This window comes from Hippocampus zosterae, chromosome 15 (genome assembly GCF_025434085.1).
Source record: "Hippocampus zosterae strain Florida chromosome 15, ASM2543408v3, whole genome shotgun sequence".
Classification (NCBI taxonomy): Eukaryota; Metazoa; Chordata; class Actinopteri; order Syngnathiformes; family Syngnathidae; genus Hippocampus; species Hippocampus zosterae.
This window is the reverse complement of record NC_067465.1, coordinates 1,980,138-2,001,577: the sequence shown is the minus strand read 5'-3', so window position 1 is coordinate 2,001,577 and position 21,440 is coordinate 1,980,138. Positions and strand designations below refer to the sequence as shown.

At 42.6% G+C, this 21,440-nt stretch overlaps 4 protein-coding genes and 1 long non-coding RNA gene across 5 annotated transcripts; 3 read left to right on the top strand and 2 right to left on the bottom strand.

Annotated features, from left to right (window-relative positions):
• Positions 1–639: 639 nt before the first annotated feature.
• Positions 640–3,538, top strand: LOC127615890 (uncharacterized). The gene is made up of 7 exons (XM_052087247.1): positions 640–782; positions 1,507–1,607; positions 1,879–1,907; positions 1,993–2,068; positions 2,141–2,275; positions 2,372–2,469; positions 3,056–3,538. Exons 2-7 carry the CDS (start codon positions 1,514–1,516, stop codon positions 3,380–3,382), a joined length of 759 nt encoding a protein of 252 aa, XP_051943207.1. The 5' UTR covers positions 640–782; positions 1,507–1,513; the 3' UTR covers positions 3,383–3,538.
• Positions 3,539–3,925: 387 nt separating this feature from the next.
• On the bottom strand, positions 3,926–6,452 carry sf3a2 (splicing factor 3a, subunit 2). Its single transcript, XM_052087242.1, has 8 exons — positions 6,375–6,452; positions 5,407–5,708; positions 5,283–5,329; positions 5,063–5,172; positions 4,706–4,755; positions 4,479–4,619; positions 4,330–4,398; positions 3,926–4,256 (listed from the first exon to the last, which is right to left on the bottom strand). Exons 2-8 carry the CDS (start codon positions 5,602–5,604, stop codon positions 3,999–4,001), a joined length of 873 nt encoding a protein of 290 aa, XP_051943202.1. The 5' UTR covers positions 5,605–5,708; positions 6,375–6,452; the 3' UTR covers positions 3,926–3,998.
• A 576-nt stretch (positions 6,453–7,028) lies between these two features.
• Positions 7,029–9,587, top strand: plekhj1 (pleckstrin homology domain containing, family J member 1). Its single transcript, XM_052087252.1, has 6 exons — positions 7,029–7,177; positions 7,297–7,364; positions 7,450–7,516; positions 7,880–7,970; positions 8,371–8,434; positions 8,609–9,587. Exons 1-6 carry the CDS (start codon positions 7,084–7,086, stop codon positions 8,699–8,701), a joined length of 477 nt encoding a protein of 158 aa, XP_051943212.1. The 5' UTR covers positions 7,029–7,083; the 3' UTR covers positions 8,702–9,587.
• LOC127615902 (uncharacterized) lies at positions 7,513–8,726 on the bottom strand. Its single transcript, XR_007966985.1, has 2 exons — positions 8,590–8,726; positions 7,513–7,654 (listed from the first exon to the last, which is right to left on the bottom strand). It is a non-coding gene; the product is annotated as an uncharacterized LOC127615902 (long non-coding RNA).
• Positions 9,588–10,220: 633 nt separating the features above from the next.
• Positions 10,221–15,688, top strand: LOC127615873 (fizzy-related protein homolog). The gene is made up of 14 exons (XM_052087221.1): positions 10,221–10,391; positions 11,334–11,407; positions 11,602–11,730; positions 11,877–11,940; positions 12,340–12,470; positions 12,549–12,631; positions 12,747–12,930; positions 13,053–13,118; positions 13,276–13,378; positions 13,623–13,807; positions 13,903–14,136; positions 14,273–14,377; positions 14,484–14,576; positions 14,688–15,688. The coding sequence occupies exons 2-14, from the start codon at positions 11,339–11,341 to the stop codon at positions 14,727–14,729; spliced, it is 1,488 nt and encodes a 495-aa protein (XP_051943181.1). The 5' UTR covers positions 10,221–10,391; positions 11,334–11,338; the 3' UTR covers positions 14,730–15,688.
• Positions 15,689–21,440: the final 5,752 nt, after the last annotated feature.

Below are 21,440 nucleotides of genomic sequence, written 5' to 3'. Positions count from 1 at the left end.
TGGAATGCCACTAGATGCTGTCTTAAAGGAAAAGCTCAAACTACGGTTATGGCTTGAGATAAGAGTGACTTGGCTTTTGACTGAGCTGTATTTTAAATATAAGAATAGTGACAGGCATGTATCTTTGGCACAAAAAAGCCAACTGCCGCTTACTGAGACAATTGAGAAACCCATCTTTGCGTGCATCTCGTTCTGTATGATACTGCCTTCAAGTGGCCACATTAGAAGAAGCACATGCAATGTCCATTGAATTGAACCAACAATGTTTGCAAAACCTTTAGGAAGCGCTAGGATGAATTTGGTTCGCAGGACACCTTTGCAGTGCAAGGTTCTGGGATTGATTTTGTTTTTTTTGTAATCTTTCAATTGTATTTTATAAGTTTTATTATCTGTGGGCTTCAGGGGGGTTTCTCGGGCACTTCCTCCCACGTGAGTGAGTGAATGAGATTGCGTGGTTTGTTTGTCTAAATGTATGATTGACTGGTGGATGTACAGTATTGTGACTTCCTTAGACAAAACCTTGTTGACCGGTGTCCTTTTTCCACCCTCACAGTTACCCCAGCGACGTGATTTGCTGGCTGCACAGCACGTGGTCATGTCAACGCAGCCTCAGTCAACGCCTCTGACTTGACTTGGCTTTTTGTTTTTGCCCCCCCCCCCCCCAGCACCTGTTTCTGGCCGTCAGAGCTGTTCACGTTGTGCCGCTTTCTCTGTGGAGGAACAGCAACTCTGTGACAGAGGTCCCTCAACGCAGGCTTGGGGACCCCCAAATGTGGAGTCAGGTAGGTCATTGCTTCTCTGCGGGTGAAAGGTTAGGCCTCAATTTAGTATGACACTACCAGCTTTTTTTCCCCCCCACCATTTGTGTCGCGTCCATCCATCGATCTCTGTGTGGGGATTTTTCCCTCACATCTATTTATAGTGGCGTGAGGATATTAACTCAGTGTCAAGAAATGTCATAATGGCCTGACAACATTTTAAGGTAAATGTGGTGGTCGCGAGATACGTTAACGTCTATTCAAACAGGAGAAGTTGACCTTTGGAAGACGATGCATTTAGACCAAAGTAGAAATAGTTTGCTTCTCAACTTAAAACTCATTCACTGAATGAAAGAATAGACTCTCCTTTTACCAGAAGAAAATGTCTGATTTGGCTTTTTTTCCCCCTCCCCTTATTTTATGATCAGCAGTAGAATGAAGATAGTTTGCATAAAATGCAAAAATGGGGCATCAATGTCATTTACCGGTGGTTGTGCACCAGTAAGTGCCCCCTAACCCCCGCCCCAACACCAACCCCCATCGATCACAGTTGATTTAAAAAAATCTAATAGACAAGCGTCGATTTTTCAGATACTTGAACTAGTACAGAATGTGAGTCATTTTGCCACCTCTGGTGAAAGGATTCCAAATGGAAAACTACTGACACAAAGAAACACCAACAATCGACAAGGACTCTCAAAAAGACGCCGTTCAATGAGTTCAATCCCTTCGTGTCATTTTGTCTCAGGACGAACATGGAGGAAAGCTATGAGACCTTTGAAGAGGAGTTCGGGCCAACAAGAAAAGATTCTCTTCCGCAGAAGCCTGCTCGACAAATCCGACAACCAGGTGGGGGACACACGCTTACAACCGCTCACACACGCCATCTGTCATGCCCGCACGTGCGATAAAATGCACTTACTGTAACTACACAATTGCAAGCAAAACTATATATATCAATACAAGCCACCGAAACATGATCCTTTGCCCGGTGCGACAGAAATAATTTGCCTAAATCCCACACAATATTTGTATGACAGTGCCCAGAAAAGTAGAGTACATACACTGTTAGTCGCATGTCTTTTTTTTTTAATTCCTCTCCATTTGTTTGTTGTTGCAGAAATGTATGCGAGCAGGAAGTTTACAGAGGTCAGTAGATAAACAAGCAGTATGAAACAGTATATTTTTTCTTTTGTTTTATCTTTTTGTACGTGACATTATTTCTGCTGTATAGGAAATGTCTGCAGTTCCTCAGCCCCCAAAAGTAGAACCAAAGGCGTTACCGATGGAACCAACTGCTCCCAGGAAATGTGGGTTTCTGTTTGTTCTTCCTCTCAAATTAACATTAAAACAATGTCGAACGCTTCTTCTTTCTCCCTTAGTTCCTGTACAAAAAACTTTATCCGTGCAGAATTTGGCTCAGATTGAAACACCGTGGGAGAATGTCACACTCAACCGTTGTCTCTTTGTGGCCATTTCAATCCTGGTCCTCACCTCGGGCTTCCAAAGACTTCATGGTGAGCACATTAAAAAAAATGGCAGAAATTCAAACGTTTGCGGACAAAGCCAATGTATGCCAGCTGTGACCGAGTGCCGTCTTTTCAATGTAACAGAGACCCTGCGTGGTCAGAGGATAGCAGAGGAGGAGCAAGAGATCGAATTGACCGGGAGGCAACCAAACACGTTACGACACAGAGGCAAACCACCGCAGGTGAAATGAAATAAAGTCTTTTTAGACGACCTAAACACTGTCAGAATGCCAAAGTACATGTCTCAGCAACCACTGGAGTATTTGTTCAGTGAAATAAAAGATTTTAGCCTCCGTCTGATGCCACGTCAATCGAATTTGTCCATAGCCTTCAATGTTGGTCAATTTAAAAGAAAAAAATCTACATGTAGTTGACGCTCCGAAACAAAAAAATGGATGACTTCCAACCGTGGTAAATGACTAAACAAAGGCCCTCAAATCATTTCAACAGTAGTTCCTTTGTACCAAGATGCCAAAAGAGTAATATAATAAAGTCAGCATTTTCCATTGCAAATAAAACACAACTTTAGCAATCGGCTCACATCCAGACATTTAATCAACGTCTGCGGTGAGTTTTTAAATGTGTTTGTCATGTTACGAGATCAATATTTATTCTGAACAGCTCCTGATGATGGAAGTGACGCAGATACGTGCTCCTTCCTATATTGCATTTTTGTCCAGTACCGACGCTTTGTATAATGGTGACATGCAAATTAAGCCCACCCCCTTTATGCCATCGAATACTAAAACACTCATTTCATGTTTTTAGCCCGAGACAACCCTGTGGGAAGTTTTATTTTGGTGGCTGCCGGATCTTGATGACGATGACGAAGACGACGACGAAAAAAGGACGAAGAGTGGTCTCAGAAACAAGCCAATGCCAGACAAAAAACTCGTGAAGCAGAGCAAAGGGACATTCCAGGCCAGGAGGGCCAAGAAAGTCCAAAAGCAAAAGGCGAAGAACAAGAAGGAGAAAGAGAAGGATATGCTGAAGACATCTGACCAACCAGATGAGCAAAAAGTGGAAAAGGAAGAGGAGGAGGTATTTGACGCAGAGATGGAGAAGGAAAAGAAGAAAAAGAGTCAAAAAGGATGATTTCCTTACCTCGGAACATACAATTTCTCTCCGCTTTCGCAGTGCTTGATACAACTTGCTTGTTAGCGTCAGTACGGCAAGATAGCATCACCTTGCCCTTTACATCCACATCTGTCAAAAGTACAAATTTAAATAAAACTAGCCAATGTACCACTACCGTCGTGAAAACTTTTTGTTGAACATGAGGTGGCTCCGATTTTTTTCCACCTTAACAGCACAAATGCATCACAACATTGATCATGAACAATTTAGGATACATCACAGAGGAAGTCAAACCTTTTAGAGGCTAAAAGATAACCTCATGAAAATTGGACATAACAGTTGAGCATGTAGTCATACGAGTTGCCACTTTCATCTTTAGAACACATTTTCTTCAGAAAATTCATGACGGTAACTGACCTGAAATTTGTTATTCTCAACTTTGAGGCAAAATCCACCCAAGAGCTCCGCAGTGTTATGGTGCAGGTTTCCCCAATGATAGCATTACCCGTTATATCTTCTACATGTGCCGTAATGTTGGAAGAGAAGATACACAGACCCCCATTTTAATTTTTGTTTTCAAGGGCATTTATTTACAAAATCTTAAAAACGAGTTGGTTGTGTAAGTTGAACACGATTAATTGTTAGCCACTGTCAGGCCCTCGGGGGGTGGTGGCCTCATTGGCATTGGTGGCATGGGCATTTGAGGGGGCATTTGTGGGGTACCGGGGGCACCTGGGGGAAGGATCATCCCACCCGGAGGTGGAGGCATGGACTCGTTTTGTGGGCGAGGCGCACTCATAAGAGGGGGAGGACGCTTCATGGCAGCAGGAGGCGGTGGACCAGTCGGGGGTAGGAGAGCTTTTTCCATTTTAAAGTGGAACTGAAGGAAGAACTGAGGGCAGGAATAAAACATTTAGACCACACGCTTTTTCAGTTATCAAAGACTCTGATTTTCTAACTGGCACCTGTTTTGTTTCTCGGTTCCAGTGTGTCCAGAAGCGGCTCTCTGCTTTGTCGATTTCTCTACTGGGGACCTAAAAGAGCCGAGGTGTTAACGTCATGACACAGCGAAAAAAAAGAGAAAAAGGAAAGAAAATTAGGAGCCATCAGTCACCTTAAAAGCAATGGTCTCGTAAGGTTCCGCAGCGAGCAACAGGTACTGCCAACGGCGGTCCGGGGGCTCGATGCGCTGTTCGTATGCAGACATGAAACGGTGTCTGGGCCCAATACCTTCCGCTACTTCCGGGTAGTCAATCTGAAGGTCGCAGAAATTTACCGTAGCTTCTTTACTCATTTGTGTTACAGTTTCAACAGTTACATTTGATTGCAATTTACACCAACCTGGAAAAGTAAAGACTGCTGCCCAGTCTCCGGATCCCTCTGCTTGGTTACTGAGAAGAAACATGACATTAGTGCACTAATACATACTCATAAAAAGTTGGGGATGTTTTGTTTTAAATTCAAATTTCAGGACCTGGCTACAAATGCACTATAAACATTCCATGTGAACTTCATTGGACCATCTCTAAACTTTTGAATGCGCATGTCCATGTTTGAGTACTTTTTGCACAAATTCCTGATCAAATTGAGTTCACTTGTAAAGATTGTAGTTTATTTTTCATGAATTATTAAATTTCCATAGAAAACTCAACTCCCCCAACATTTTGTGACCAGTTTTTAATCATGGCCATTCCCTACCTTTATATCCGGGCCGACCAATTTTCACAAACTTCTTGACCTCAACCTTTACTTTTGCTGGTGCCGGCTGAGCAGGAGCTTCTTTGGCCTCTTTGGCAGCTCGCCGCGCTCTGACGAAAAAAAAAGAAAAAAAAACTAAGGTCTTAACGATTTGAAAACAAATTGGACATTGGTGATGGGCCAGCCATTGCACACAGTTCAAAGATGACGTGGTACTTACAAATTAGTCTGATGCTTCTTTCCTTGTGTATGTGCTAAGTAGCTGCCCTATAATGACCAAGAGCACATCGTTAATATTGCACTTGAACCACAAAGACTTCACATGTACGTATTCAAATTGTGACCTCGTTGTTGTGAAGCGTCAGGCAAAGTTTGCACTCATATGATCCTAAATGATTCTTCATAAAGTAGGGATCTTTGTTGATGTCAATGGTCTCCAGAGCCAGCTGGCGCAACCGCTCTCGTCTGTCCCGATTACTCTCCGAGGAGGACGCCACCCCTCCACTTCCCGTCTTCCCTCCAGCTCGATGTTGGAAATCCATTTTTGAAAGGTGATTGATCAAGACACGAAGATGCTCTCCAGCAAACGCCCAGTTGATCCAACACTGGACAGCTACTACCTTTTCTCCTTCCTGTCTTGGTTACCCAACAGCGGAAATACACAGTTCAAGTTACAATTTTATGATCAGAAGCACATGTACTGTTTGTTGACGAACATTTAAGATATTGAAAATGTTGATTTAGACACTACACGAAATAAAGTAATCAGAAGAGGGGGACCGAGCCCTTCACGAAAGTGCAAACCCCCAACATACTTCCACTGACCCCAATTCCAAATCAGAGAGTGCTTTGACGCCACCTTGTTGGATATTAGCGACTTACAAAAAATACAAATACAGTGCCACAGTAAACAACGGTGGGTACGTTCCAACAATGAGTGATTTGGCGAACACCGAACCGCAAATGAGCGGGATTACGGTACATCGTGTTTAGATTAGGACACATTTCGATTTTTTTTTTCAACCAAGTGGGCAGTTACATTGATTAAGCTATATTTTCTAACCGAAAAGACACACTTTAAGTTATTAGGGGCAAACTGACTTGTTTTCTTGTGACTGCTGAACGAAAACTGGCAAAGCTAAAGCTAAGGAACACAGTTAGCTTCCTCGGAACAACCCCATACTTCAAACGACCATCGAATCACAACATGAAAAGACTATATAAAGCAATAACAGATATAAAATCAAATTACATGAGCAATTAATGCGTATTTCATATCGTATGTACTGCTTATTTAGAAAAAACACTCACCAACAATACAACGCAAGGATCACGCTCACGGTGAATGCAGTCAGTGAGCACTGAGCATGCGCATATCGTTTATTCTTCTTTGCGACCAGTGACCACTTGATTCAATTTTTTTTCTAGCGCCACTTAGCGATCGGGAGGCGCATGAAGCAGGCATTTGACAGCCACAACTTGAATTCCGAATGCTTCTTTATAATAATAATAATTATTATATTTATAAAATTCCAGAGTAACTGAGATCCGGGCAAATAGTAAGCATGTTTAAATTTTGGCTGAAAACTTTGCTGAACACAGCTGCCTTTTCATTAATCATTAATCAAAACCTTTATTTATTTTCTCTTTTTACTTTGAACATGTTATCGTAATTATCAGTGTGGTTGCTACTGCGGTAACAGTACTCTCGTCCACCGACTACAAACCATACAGATATTTTAAATGCGCATGTACTATTCTGTCGTTTCGCTTACTTCGACCCTTTCTGGCTTCCGTACAACGAGTCAAGAGGAGTGGTCCTGCTGTGTCTTCTTTGAAGGCGAATATACACTTTTGCCGTTCTTGAAGAAGTTTCACTTCGTCGTATCCAGCACATAAAATATTGAGATGCAGAAACTTATTTAACAACACCAGTCAGTTGAGTTTTCATGATGGGAAATTGCCGTGATCGTACCTAGTGTGTCCGGCGGTCGTGCCGAGGTGAACTTTTACTATCAGTGATGCGTTTCAACGAGAAAGAGATGGTGCATTTGAGCCGACAACCTTCAGAAATGGTCGCCGAGCTTGGGATGCGAGGACCGAAGAAGGGAGACGGTAATCTCTTCGAGTATTTGGTCGTTTCCAACTGCTGACCGCTCATGCTAGCCTAGCAGCACTAGCCACAAGACACTTTCCGGTTTGCGAGGTTTACCTTGGTTCCTTTTGTGTTGCAGTTGTGAAGAGGCGGCTAGTGAAACTCGTTGTCAACTTCCTATTTTATTTTAAGACTGACGAGGAAGAAGTGAGTGTAACTACAGTACTATGGACTTGTATTGTTCACTCATAAACTGTTTAAATGGGCGAATGTCTCAAAATTACTTTGTTAGCCTGTTGGAGCTTTGCTGCTGGAGCAGTGTCGGGTGGAGAAGGAGGACAGCCTGACCTTCTCCGTTGGTGAGTGGTAATAATTTGACATTTTAATGTCTGCCTGTTATGCACTGTTTCTTTCCCATTACTGAAAAATTGTTTGGGTCACTGGTGAGCTGGCAGTGCATCCAGATGACCTTGGGCAGAGGCGGGCTTCACCCTTGGCTGGCCGCCAGCCAATCACAAAGCACATAGACACAAACATCACATTTATTTTCACGCCAGAGGAATATTATAGTCTTGGTGATTGTAATAATTACAGAATAATATTCCGAGAATTAGAATGAAACAAGGCATGTCTGATAATCTCTCACTCACAATGGTTGTTTGGGAGTCATTACACTATGTACGTGTCAGTCCATCTGCAGAAGCTCTATTTTATGTTTGCAGCGTTTCTCGAAGATGCAGAGAGGAAATATCTTTTTGAGTGTGACTCTGAAGAGCAGTGTGAGAAGTGGATAGACTCCATCATCAAGGCAAGGTGAGAGTGCTTCCTCTGGACACAAAATTAATGACGAGATAAATAAAAGGTGAATATAGTGTCATCTTAAATGTGGAGTTGATACAAAGCTTCACATCACAGATGTTTCTTCTGTCGTGTGTTTTCATGCTGTTAAGTTTAACAGTCGAGATAAGCAAAGATCAAAGGGGATAAGTGGTCAGGGACACAGGAGTTAACATTTAGTTTTTAGCACTAAGTACATGTGTATTGTTGTTCTTAGACGTTTCGGACCACAGTCGAGCAGAGACAAAAGTATTTAAAACAATGAATTAATATCTATTTGAGACAGGTGTGTCATTGTGAAACGTTTCCCCTGAAGTGAATTGCCAAGAGCCTAATTTATTCAAGAAAAAAAAACAACATCTTCTCTCTCCTGCAGCTATGAATTCATGAGAAGGAACCTCATCTTCTACAGAACGGAGATCCACAGGCTTACTGGCAAAGTAATTTAATTTTCTATGTACACGCTGTCATCATCTACCTGAATATCTGCTACAGTTCACAGAATTTCACCAAATTGTGCATGCGAGATCAGCCAAAATATCACTTAGGATATATTATTTCTCTTACGTCTGATATATCCTGAGCACATGTCTACGACTTTACCATCCCGGCAGGATCCATTGGAGCAGTATGGCATATCTGATGAAGCTCGTTTTCAGGTCACTAATGGCCTGCAACATTCTTCCCGAGATGCCTCCTCCATGTAGACCAGCGTTGTGCCAAGATTGATGAATATTTTCTTTTTAGTTCTCCTTGTCACTCGGACGGTACCACCACCTAGGACTGACAAACAGTGGCATTACTGTAAGCACTCCAGAGTTTGTGCACACTTTGTTTTTACATGACTTTGTTTGTTTGTTTGTTTGTTTTTCCATCGATTGATTACCAGCTTCAACAGTGTGTGACTCTTACACCACTGGCTTGCTGTCGCCTTTAGGTATCATGTCTGATAGTGGGCTCTCTGTCCCAGTTTTTCTACTGTAATTTTAAATAATGTGATTTTTAGTGGGGTATCATTTGATTTGCTACTGGGAGACTCAATCAGGACATTTAGAATCATATTAACATTAGATGCATTGCAGGAGGAATATAATCCTAATTAAGGCTAGAATAATAATGGCATTCGAACTGCTGAGTTGAGCCACCCGTGTGTGTCGGAGGGGAGGGAACTGGGGGGTGGGATGGGGAGATTGTTTATTTTCTTGCTTGCCTAAACTACTTGGTTTGTCTAAAGACACACTTTTGCACACAGTACTTTATTTGGTCTTGAGGGTTTATTTGATAACCGTTTAAAATTTCTACTTGAATTCACTTTGCATTTTCTATGGCACTTTCATTCACATTTCTTTGGTAAAGTTGGACCATCCTAAGTTACAAGTCTTGACTTTCTGTTGTGTGTTGCTACAGCTCTGACCCACCTTACATTTAACCGTTCTGTAGGTTGCCATACGGTATGTAAATGTGTTTAGTAAAAATGCATATCTATGTGATAAGGAGGGTTCATTATGTGTCCTGTTTTCTACACAAAAGTTATTTGTTGACTTTGTTTCATTTCTACAGTTGATTTTTTTGTATTAAAAACAATTTAAATGATGTTCATACTTATCTTTTGCAAAGTACTACTGAAGTGAATTAAGTTACACACATTGGTATGATCATAAATTAGTACCTTGATTAGTGTACAGTCACAAGGTAGATTATTAGCCATTTACTGCTGTTACTGAGAGTTTTTGTCTTGTATTGATGGTTTCTATAATTGTGATCTCATAGTGGTGGTATTAATAGGCGGCAGTCGGGTAAATCCACTGAAGGCTAAAGAATCAATTGCCAGCTACTGGCAAATGACAGGTGTCAAGTAAATCTATTGGCAAAGCCTGTAAAGATGTTATAGTACTAGGTTACTGTACAATAACAGATTGTGGGAAAATCATGGCAAATGTAAGCTATGTATAGTGACATGATAAAAAGGGTGGATACAAAGTAGGATTTACCGTTGTATTTTCTTTTGTGGACGGATCCAAAATGGCGCTGATACATTATAGAATGTTGTAACTTCCGTTTCCTACATTTTTGTTAGCGATATTACGACTCTAAATAAATACCCAAACACTGGGTGAAAGTTCCGAAACCTTTTCAATGATTTAGCAGGAGGAAGCAGTGGCCCCGAAAGCGACGTTTCCTTAGCAACGGAAAACGCGCGATTCAAAAACAATGACGTCTAATTTTCCCGTGACCCTTAGCGACACTGGCTTCAGCGCTTAGCGAAATACAAAGCTGTCCCGTTCTCTTAAACCTTTATCGATTTCACCAAAAAGACTAAATATCGACAAAAGAATTGGCATCGACACGGGAGAAAGAGTGCCGGGCGTTGGATCGAAGGAGTTTTCTTCGGCAACGGTGAGTGGAAATTCAAATGCGAATTGTAAATCATGGTGCTGGTCAAGTTTCTCGACACCTTATTTCGGCTAGTATCGCTAGCTGCAGCTACCCATTATTGGCATTGGCGCTGGAGAGATTTGTTTCAGCATTCCTGTTGTTAGGATAAAATTGACGTCTGTCACGCGGTTCAAATTACAATAATTTCAAATGTTTACTGCCACTTTTGTCGTTTCCTAAAGATCAGCTGCTATTTGAACCACGTCTCTGTGTTTTGCACAAGCCTAATGTCTGTAAAACAGAGATGATATATTTGTGTCGGTATTGACAGCTAAATTACCTTGAAAAATAATAGAACTATACAACAGTGCAGTATAATATGCGATTTCCCCCCAAGACCCTCTTTGTTACTATTATTATTATTTTCAAACAAACATGAGCAACAAATTAATCTGTATTACTGTGTCGAATACAGGGCTGAGCGATTTTGACAACCTAATTACGATTGCCCCCCCCGCCCCACCTCATCATATTGGGGTTGCGATTTTAAGCCGATTATATTTTCTCTTCCTGTGTATTTTTGAACAAACGCAAGTAGCATGACCATTTCTATCAAAGACAGTTTATTTGTCTACATCGATTACAGGTCAATATATATATATGTAATAAATAATTGTTATAAATATTTATATGAATGGTAACTCACAGGTCTGTTTTACCTTCTGCCATCTATGGAAGAGTATTTAATCGTTCTTCCTGTCCCCGCTACTGGCATAGCTAAATGGACAGAGATATGTTTGTAATTAATAAATATTGGATTGACAAATGAAGTGGAATTGGATCACGTCCGACGGCACACCTGAAGATATCTGCCGGCACACCGGTGGGGATGCGCTGATGATGAACTCAAACCATCATGAATTTATTATAATACAAATGGATTTACTGCTAACCTCTTTTCAGGCATTATGGATCAGGACTATGAGTCCAGGCTGCTAAGGCAACTCAACATCCACAATGCGAATGCCAGCCCAGTGGTAAGTTCACGACATCCACAGTAATGACTTGTCACGTTTCATAAAAGATTAAATGCAAATGTATCGAACTTAAATAAAACGAAATTGTACTTATGCGGTGATTTTATTTTTTGAGGTGAGGGGCCGGGTCATATCATCAGAGAGCAAATCACTCTTGAGTCATAAAATGACCTCTGCTCTCCTCCCCTGTGTAGAAATCTCTTGGCGCGCTACGAGCTCTGTCGCCAGTCAGCTCCCCGCTGTCCTCCCCGAGCAAGCACGGCGATCGCTTCATCCCTTCACGGGCCGGCGCCAACTGGAGCGTCAACTTCCACCGCATCAATGTGAGTTTGCCGCAACGCGGGCAAAGAGGCAACTGTCAGTTGCATCAGTGTCAAAGCGATTCCCTGAGCTGATGCTTAATGCTGTGCCAAATCGAGTGTGAGTTCTCGCTTGATGGAGCTAACGTGTTTTTGTTGCTCCGGCGTAGGAAATTGAAAAGTCACACAATCAAAACAGGAAAACCAAAGATGGAACAGCAGACAGCAACAAAGGTAGAGTCTGCTCTTGTTCCTGCTTCTTTTCAGACTGGCGGGACACATCGTTTCAGTCTGGTATATTCGCACTGTAAATTTTTCATTGCTTTGTTTTTTTTGGGGGGGGGGTTGGGGGGGTTGTACTGCACGTTCAAAATAAACCTTCAGTGAAAATGAAATAGATGGGGAGGAATATAGTGCTGCTTTGCCTTAAGAGTGAAGCAACTTGGAAGTTAAGCGACGGTGATACCCTCACATATGGGCAAGGAGAGCCAAAATCAAAGATGCACTTTGAGCCACATATTGAAAGGAACAAGCGCACAACTAAAGTACGATAAATGCAAAGATTATGAGAAAAGTGTGCCGGTTTTTGAAATCATTCATTTCATCAGTGTGTTTGAACTTGTGCGCCCTCAGCGGATGGTCTCGCTTACTCGGCGCTGCTGAAGAACGAGCTGCTCGGAGCCGGAATCGACAAAGTCCAGGACCCCCAGTCTGAAGATCGCCGTCTTCAGCCAGCCACCCCTACAAGGAGGAGCCTTTTTAAAGTAACATTTGATCTCATCCTATGACTTTTTTTTTTTTAAAAAACACATTTAAGATAAAAGTCTGCTTTTCTCTTCTAGTATTCTTTGAGTACCAAGAGGTCTCTGGAAGAAGATGGAAATGCAGTCTCTCCTTATTCTTTATCACCCGTCAGTAGCAACAGGTAAATATTCCTTCCAGTGGGTTTTTTTTTTCCTCCCCCTTCTCTCTCTTCGTTTTCTTCAAGCCGAGGTGGGTTCGGATCATACTCACCGACACGATCCATTTGTGTTTCGCAGCCAGAAACTGCTCCGGTCGCCCCGGAAACCCATGCGCAAGATATCCAAAATACCTTTTAAAGTACTCGATGCTCCCGAGCTTCAAGATGACTTCTACCTCAACCTTGTGGACTGGTCCTCTCTCAACGTGCTGAGTGTGGGACTGGGCACTTGTGTGTACCTGTGGAGCGCCTGCACCAGCCAGGTGTGTGTGTGTGTGCGCCTGCAGACATTTAAAAGTGTTAAAATGGGGGTAAAACTACATATGTGGCTGTCCATATTTATCTGAGGTTTGATTCTTCCCGGGTGTGTCTCTTTTTAATTTAGGTGACGCGTCTGTGCGACCTTTCTGTAGAAGGAGACTCTGTAACATCAGTGGGCTGGTCAGAAAGGGTAGGGTTTGTTTTTTTTTTTTTTGCCCCTAATTGTTAACATTATGCTTGTTGATGACCCACCCCTCTTTTATTTAAAAAAAATAATAATAATAAGTTATCTTAATGCAGATGTTGTTGGTCTCTCTCATGTCTTTTGTGCTTGTTTCTTATTTAAGGGCAACCTAGTTGCTGTGGGGACTCATAAAGGCTACGTTCAAATCTGGGATGCCGCCGCGGGGAAGAAGCTCTCTACACTTGAGGGACACACGGCCAGAGTGGGTGAGTTGAGAGACCAGAATCAAGAACATGGATTTATATTTATTTATTTTTTTGTCTTTTTGGATTTCTGACCCAGAAGTGTTTTTTATTTTTTTTCTCCATATAAATGTTTCCTGTCAGTTTTTGGCTTTACTGCTGCGTTAGTGTAGTTTACCGAGTCGACGACACGTTGCGACTTGGGGATTACGTCACAGCTGTGCCGATGTTCATTTTATCGCTCTTCGTACTTCTACGTATGCGCTAGGCGCCTTGGCATGGAACGCAGACCAGCTTTCGTCCGGAAGCCGCGATAGGGTCATCCTGCAACGGGACATCAGAGCCCCGCCTCTCCAGTCCGAGCGCCGGCTCCAGGGACACCGGCAGGAAGTGTGCGGACTGAAGTGGAGCACGGACCATCAGCTGTTGGCATCCGGCGGCAATGATAACAAGGTTGACGGAGAATTCCGGAGCGTAATCGGAGCAGAAGATGTCGGTCGAGGTAACACCGTCATGTATTCATCGGTGCCCTCTCCTGACGTTTGCAGTTGCTGGTGTGGAACCACTCCAGCGTCCTCCCAGTGCAGCAGTACACCGAGCATTTGGCGGCAGTGAAGGCTATCGCCTGGTCCCCCCACCAGCACGGCCTGCTGGCCTCCGGAGGGGGCACCGCCGACCGCTGCATCCGCTTCTGGAACACTCTGACCAGCCAGCCCCTGCAGTGCACCGACACGGGCTCTCAGGTGTGCAACCTGGCCTGGTCTAAGCACACCAACGAACTGGTGAGTCAGATTCAAAGCTTATATTGCGATAGAAGACTTTTTCCACATTTCCCGCCATTGCAACTGCCTTGGAAACTGAGACAAAGTACCGGAGTCTAATTTGACTCTCGACTTTTTATTTGTTTTCCCTTCTCAGGTCAGCACACACGGTTATTCCCAAAACCAAATCCTAGTGTGGAAATATCCCTCGCTCACTCAAGTGGCCAAACTCACAGGACATTCCTACAGAGTTCTCTACCTGGTCAGTATTTTGAATCGGTCCTTGGCAGCAAAAACGTCAGGGGCCACTGCTCGAGAGATCAATGTGCTCTACATATCAATGAGTTTGACGGGTGATGTGTGTGCAGGCCATGTCCCCTGATGGAGAGGCCATCGTGACGGGGGCAGGAGATGAAACTCTCCGCTTCTGGAATGTCTTTAGCAAGATGAGATCCACTAAAGTACTTGTATTTTTTGTTTTGTATTGGGGGGGGGTCATTAAGAACTACACTTAACTAAACAAAGTTACTCGCAACTGCCTTTAAAAGCCACTTGTGTCCTCTCCCTTTCAGGAGTCTGTGTCAGTCCTCAACCTTTTCACCAGGATCCGGTAGTCGGCGCACTCGGAGCTGCTACTGGCGACGAAAGAAGAAAATTCCTCTTTGCATGCACCAAGTCCATGCATTAAGCATCAGTCATCGGCAGATCATCAATGCGTGAAGTGGGAACCACGCGCAATGTTCGATGATCACAGACTAAATAATCAACCAGACTCATCGTCACAGACCCGTTTACAGCCCTTAAATTCTGCAAAACTGCCAAATGTTGAGTTTTGTCTTTTTTTTTTTAATTTTTTAAAAAATAATAATTTATTATGTTTTGTTTTGTGCTTGTCCTGCGTTTGTTTCACATATCATTACTTTTGTGTTTGTTGTTGAATTCAGCATTTTACGTTTTTTGGTTGAATCGGTGGCGTTTGCCCGTTGCCTTCGGGGGTTTGGGTTTGCCGACAGACGTGTGAGTCCTGCATTATGTTTCATCAGGCTAAAACAAAACATGTATCGTTTGAGAAAGCACCAGAAATCGCAAACCTCACCTGCGTAGTACATCACTGCAAAATGAAAGCATTGCCGATCAGAGTCATTAGTAACAGCAATTAAAGCCTTACAATCCAAAACAATTAGCCGCACGCTAAAATGCGACCATTGTGACATTTGGCTTGCGGTTCTATTTCTGTGCAGGTGCTTGTTTTGTCTAATTTGCAGCCCAAATTCCATATCACCTCACAACCCACCCCTCCATTAACATTTTTTTTTTTATTTCCCAGTTTGAATGCTGAGTGTGAGACATTTACATTCATGCTATTTATTTGTGTTGTGTAAAGAAATTTCTTGTACAGTAATGGCATGCTTGGTGAAAAGAAAAACAAAATGTAGCGGAGAAAAGCAGTTTAACGCCACATTGAACGGCATTGTACTTATTAGGACAACTTGACTTACACGTTAAATGTAAAACGATGTCTATTTCTGTACTCAGGTAATGGACAATTAAAAACATCACATCATGTCTTGTACGTTGTTTGGCGAGTGCTTCCTCTTCTGTGAACATATTCGCTGCAGTTCAATTTTTAGCTGGTTTAATTGACAAATTGGCTTTTTTGGGTGGGAGGGGGTCCATCAAGTATATAGAAAATACTCTATATAATTAATAGTTTGAAAATCAATGTACCGCTACCGCATGCGGTTATCACAAGGAAATATACTGTATTTTAAACACGTACACAGTACTCAAATGTGCTCACACAGTACATGAATAATTTTCACACCCCACTGAAACAATTTCACACACCAGGGAATTTAATTTTATTTATTTATTTTTTACTCACACAGACTACTGAATCTGATCTCACACACCGGAGGAACGTCTTTTCGGTCACGCACACTACTGAAACACTAGTTTAAAAAATTTTTTTCTCATGTACTATTGAAATAATGTCACATACTACAGAATTTTTTTTTTTTTTTTTTGCTGAAAGGCTCTCACACCTCACCAAAAGATTTGGCACTTGCACCCGCTGCTGAACTACTCTCACCCTCTACAAAAATATGTTTTGCCCAAAATGCGCACTAGAAAAGAAATCACACACTATGGAAATACTTTTTGCTCACAGACTTCTGAAACATTTGAACATCAAGTTCATGACTGAAACGCTCTCACATAGCAAAAAGTTGAAATACTTTTTGCTCACACTTGACACACACACTATGACAATAGTTTTCATTCACCTCTAAAACGCTATCACACACCAGGGAAAGAAACTTTCTCAACCGTTTTAGATTTTTCTCTAGTTTGTACATTACAAAAGTGTTTCAGTAGTGCTTGAGCGCGTGCCTTCCAGTTGTGAGTGTGTGATGAATTATTTCCCCGATGGTGCCATAATGGAGATTGTCATAATCTGTGAGTAAAAGGGTTCATAGAGCATCCTGTGCGCTTTCCCATGGATGAGTCAAGTTTTTCTTATTGACCACCAGAGAGAGCCTTTTTAATGTCCAATTGCGTTGATTGACTGCTATTGCCACGTCCTTACGATCAACTTTAACCAAGTTACCTACAAGGTGAAACTCCGGTTAAACTCTTCTGGGACATTAGCACGCCCATAATCGTAAGCAGTCTGTATCTCAGGCCACGAGAGTGTCTCGACATTTATTCTCCATCCACGCCACGTTTGTTAGAGCCAGAAAGCCGTGAATGGCTACAAAACATCCCAAGGCCTCAATCTGTCCTCCTCGAAGGCAGCAAATGATCGTCTAATTGCGTTTATCATGATCATAAAACATAAATGAACCTATTAACCACCACCGCTACTATCTCAAAAAATACCTCTATAATTCACGTTCAACCCTGATTTCTTAGGTTCATTGTCAACCTATCCGAGAATCTATGAAAGACAAAATGCATTCATGGATACGGTCCACTCATCTCCCCTTTTCAGTATTTCTGAGCACAGTTTGGACATTTTCACTTTGGGGTGCACTCTTGTTTGCGGTTTGGACATTACAAATGTAAATGAATGAATTTTTGTCATACATCGGGTTTTAGGAAGTGTATGTGGCCTCCCGGGAGCACTGATTTGTAAAATTGCGGGCCCACTCCATCATTTAAGTTGCCCGTCCCTGTCTGATAACATGCCCGGTTTTTGCTATAAAAAAAAAATATATATATATATATATATATCAAAATATTTTTTTTCAAACTTTATCCGCCGTTGATGTGACCTACGACCTTTACAACACAATTAGTCAGTACATGCCTACCACCTGATTCACTCAAATGAAGTTTCAGATGTTCGAATAGGCTGTTCCAGATGTGTATTCTATGTGAGTGTGTGTGTGCGTGTATATATATATATATATATATATATATATATATATATATATATATATATATATATATATATATATATATAGCTAGCTCTCTAGAAGAAGAAGGAGCCTTTCGCTGCCCCAGGCCCAATTATAAAATCATCAAAATAAGAAATGCTGACCATTATAGTGATCAGACGAATGCTCACAAAGGAAAACAGTCGTCGGTTGCTTGGTGGCGAGCTCTGAAAGCAGCAAGCGGGGGGGATCGTTACTATGCATAATCCTACCTCCTGATGTTTCTATCAAGAGGCACAGAGTGTGATGTTCCTTATACAACTAAAGGCCGACAGCATCTCCGAGGTTCCTCCCTTAAGCCTGACTCTTGAGCTTCATTGTTAACTAGCTCGCAGGGCTGTTTGAAAGGAACAAGGGTTTTGTAAAAAAAAAAAAAAAACTAATAGCTGCAGCCACCTAGGCTTTTTTGGGGGGTGGGGTGGGTGCACAGAATAGAGCACAGAGAAGCTCCCTCATATGTCTTATTTACGAATACACCCTCACCCCAGAAGCACCTTGCATTCATTCAAAGTGGGCAAGATGGGTGTTTGCGCCATGGCCTCCATACTTTGTGATGAGCTGTCACACAGCAGGTGTCAAGGATGATTTAAATAGCTTTCTGAAATCAAAAAGAAGGGGAAAAAAAGGAACAAGATTACAGAGTTGTTGATATTCATGAGTTCTGATTTTTTTTTTCACGCGGGGCCTTGAATGCACACAAAGCATATTGGTTGCATCTAACCGCACAAAGCAGCAGTGCTGTTGGGTTTCTTCAGAGTACAGCAAAAGGTGCAAAACTTTTTTTTTTTTTGCTGCGGGCCACGTGGTGGTTCTGGTTTGCTTCAGTGGACCGTGAAACCACATGGAAAAGGTAAGTGCCTTGAGATACGAGTGCCTTGACTCATGAGCTGGCGTTCAGGTTATTCATTTTTTATTTTTTGCTTTGACTTGCCAGCAAAAATAAATAAATACTGTGTGGGGGATTACAGAGCATAAATTGTTGACCATTGAGGCCTTGAACGTGACACATAAAGAATGGCCAATGCTTATAAACTCACAAACTGAAGTCAGTGCTCTTGGGTCTCTCCAGCATAAAACACGGTAACAAATGAAAGAGCTTTGTGATAGCTTACGCTGAATACGTTGGAACCTCAAACCTCGGAAATGTGACCTGTTAGCCACAAACCAACCGAACTAGCGCCATTGAAATAACAAAATTGCTGGCCTACTTCAGCTAGACAATAGTGACCCAACAGAAAAGACTGACTTTAATGAAGTCTGGCGTATCATTATATTTCATCATACGTGATGTCCTACAGCAATTGGTTGTCGTTCAACAGCTCCATTTAAACGGCCAGCCATCCGTTTTCTTTGCATGTGTCCTCATTTCAGTCTCTGGTGAAATGGAGCCTACACAGGAAGGCCGAGATTTGAACACCGAAGCTTCAAACTGCGAAGTGGATGTGCTAACCAATTATGAAACACGCTGCCCGACATGATGAGAAGAATATTGCACACAGCGTAACAAACAATAAACCTTGTCAGGGTGTCAATCACATACAAGCAGTATTATATTTGGAAAAGCTGAATTTTGTATGACATCATTAGACCGAATGTGTACCGAATAAAGTGTCCGCTCATTGTCTCTGACCCTCTCATGAGATAATTTGCCCTGGTTTGGGCCGCACCCTCAACAGGTCTGATTGAAAAAAAGAAAAAAAATCCAGACGTCACTCGACGTGACCCCGCCCCCTTCTCGTCTTCTGGCGGCAGACATATAAAAACACAGCTTGCCATCCATCTCCCCGCAGCCTTCCCAGTTACACCACCGTGGCCAGCTAAGATGTTGTAGAGAATTTATTATCAAGGAAAGAAAAAAAGGAAAGAAAAGGAAAACAAAAACCAAGTCAGCGAAGGGAGGAGGAAAGGAATTCTCACCCGCTCATCCAGATGTTGTCCGAAACGGTGAGTCTGTCTTTCGCCTCATGTATTATTATACATATATATTTTTTATATTGTTATTTGTGTTATTTGTGTTATGTGTGTTGTTGTAAAAAGGATCAAAAAGAGGTATGTAGTGCCGAGGCAATCGCAAACCAAAACAGTCGGCACGTCGACTAGCAAATCAAATGTCAAGCGAGGGGTGAAACGTATCCCATCACGTCGTCAGATTCATCGCTTCGACGCAAACATTCAAACAAATAAAACTTGAAAACACTCTGTGGAATGATTTTTTTTTAAATCCCAGCGAGAAAACTTCCGTGCAGCAACAGGTGGCTTTTTTTTTTTTTGTACGAGCCTGACGCGGAGGAAAAAGTAGGGCGTCATTCAGCACCGCCACGGTGGACAGCTCCCAAATAACGCCGCTTCTTTTCCCTTTCATCGCTTATTTATTCCAAGTTTACATATTAAGACAACACGACATATATGATTTTTTGGGGTCTTTCTCAAGTGAGCTCCTCGACTGGAGCGAATCCAGTTTAGAGTGAAGCAAAGCCTCCCTTATTCCCTTCCCTCCTCACACTAAAGTACCCCCCCGGCTTCCCCTCCCCCACTTCCTCCTCTTCCAGCGACTCCCAGTCTTGTTGCATAGCTACCAGCTCAGAAACATACTGGATATGCAGGACAATCTGTCCGTCTCTTCGCAGGGGAAGGGGAACACTCCGTAACCTTCACGGATCCCTCTTTGTCACGTGATTGTAAATGCTGATGTCGTTTCTTCCACCTCCTCCTCCTATTCGTGCTGTTCCTCTTCTTCCTTCTGCTCCGTTTCCCTTGGGCTCCTGCTTTTAAGAGGAACAGAAAGGTTGGCATTAGAACAACAAAGGAAGGATGGAATGTCAGCAGGCTTCACGGGTAAATTAGTCGGGGCGGGAAGGGGGTAGGGGGGTGGAGGTGGATGGGGCATCTAAAGTTCACAAGCATGCTTCTGATGTCTGCCTCTGATGCACAATCAATTGCGGAATATTTCACACTGGTATGCCGCAGTATTCAAAGGGGCTGCTGGTCTCGAAATCCCGATTTCGTCAACCGTACACCGGCTGGACCTCGTTTTAGGATTCGGTACAAAATCACAGATAATGGTCACTGCAGGCTGTCGACGGAATTTCCTTCGCGCAAGATTAAAAACTAAATGGTTATTATGCTTTGTTTTGAGTTTCTTCAGTGGGCATTTTTTTAAAAAGCAGATTTGATGAGGCGGATATTTCGGTAAGACTTTTGTGTTGTTTTCTTTTTTTCTTTTTCCAGAAACCAAAAAAACACATGAAGACCGAGGTGTGTTTGAATACATTTTATTTTGTGAAGCGCTGTGTGTGTGTCCTCTCTGCAGAAAGCTCAGTCTGAATTATCGATACGTACGTATTTACTTTTCCTTTCAGAGTGCAAGCAGAGTGGCGTGGAGCAGGAAACGTGCCGGAAGTGGTGTTGGTGGTGCCGAGTGGAAGACTAGTGATTTTGTTGCGATGCTCGTCAAAAGAACAACAAGTCCCAGTCTGCCTCTCGGCACGAGCCAAAACTCTTCTTGGGTCTCAGCTCACAAGCAGCTCATATTTCACGCCTCAGCTCCTATTTAGCGGGGTTTTCATGCCCCCCCGCAAAACATTTTTACGCTCCCGTGAGCCCCCCCCCCCGCCCCCGCTCCCGCGTCCCACCTCTTCTCTGTACGAATGGGCCTTAATAGCTGGAAACGATCGAAAGCTTGATCTGAACTGACAGAAACACACACACACACACACACACACACACACACACACACACACACACAATTACACGAAGTGATTTTAAGATACTGCAATTTGCACTTTAGTGTGTTTTTATTGTTATACTGTATTTTTTACCTTAATAAAGCCCTGTGTAAATCTCTGAAGTATGTTTCCTTTGCTCTACACATATTCAATCTCCTAC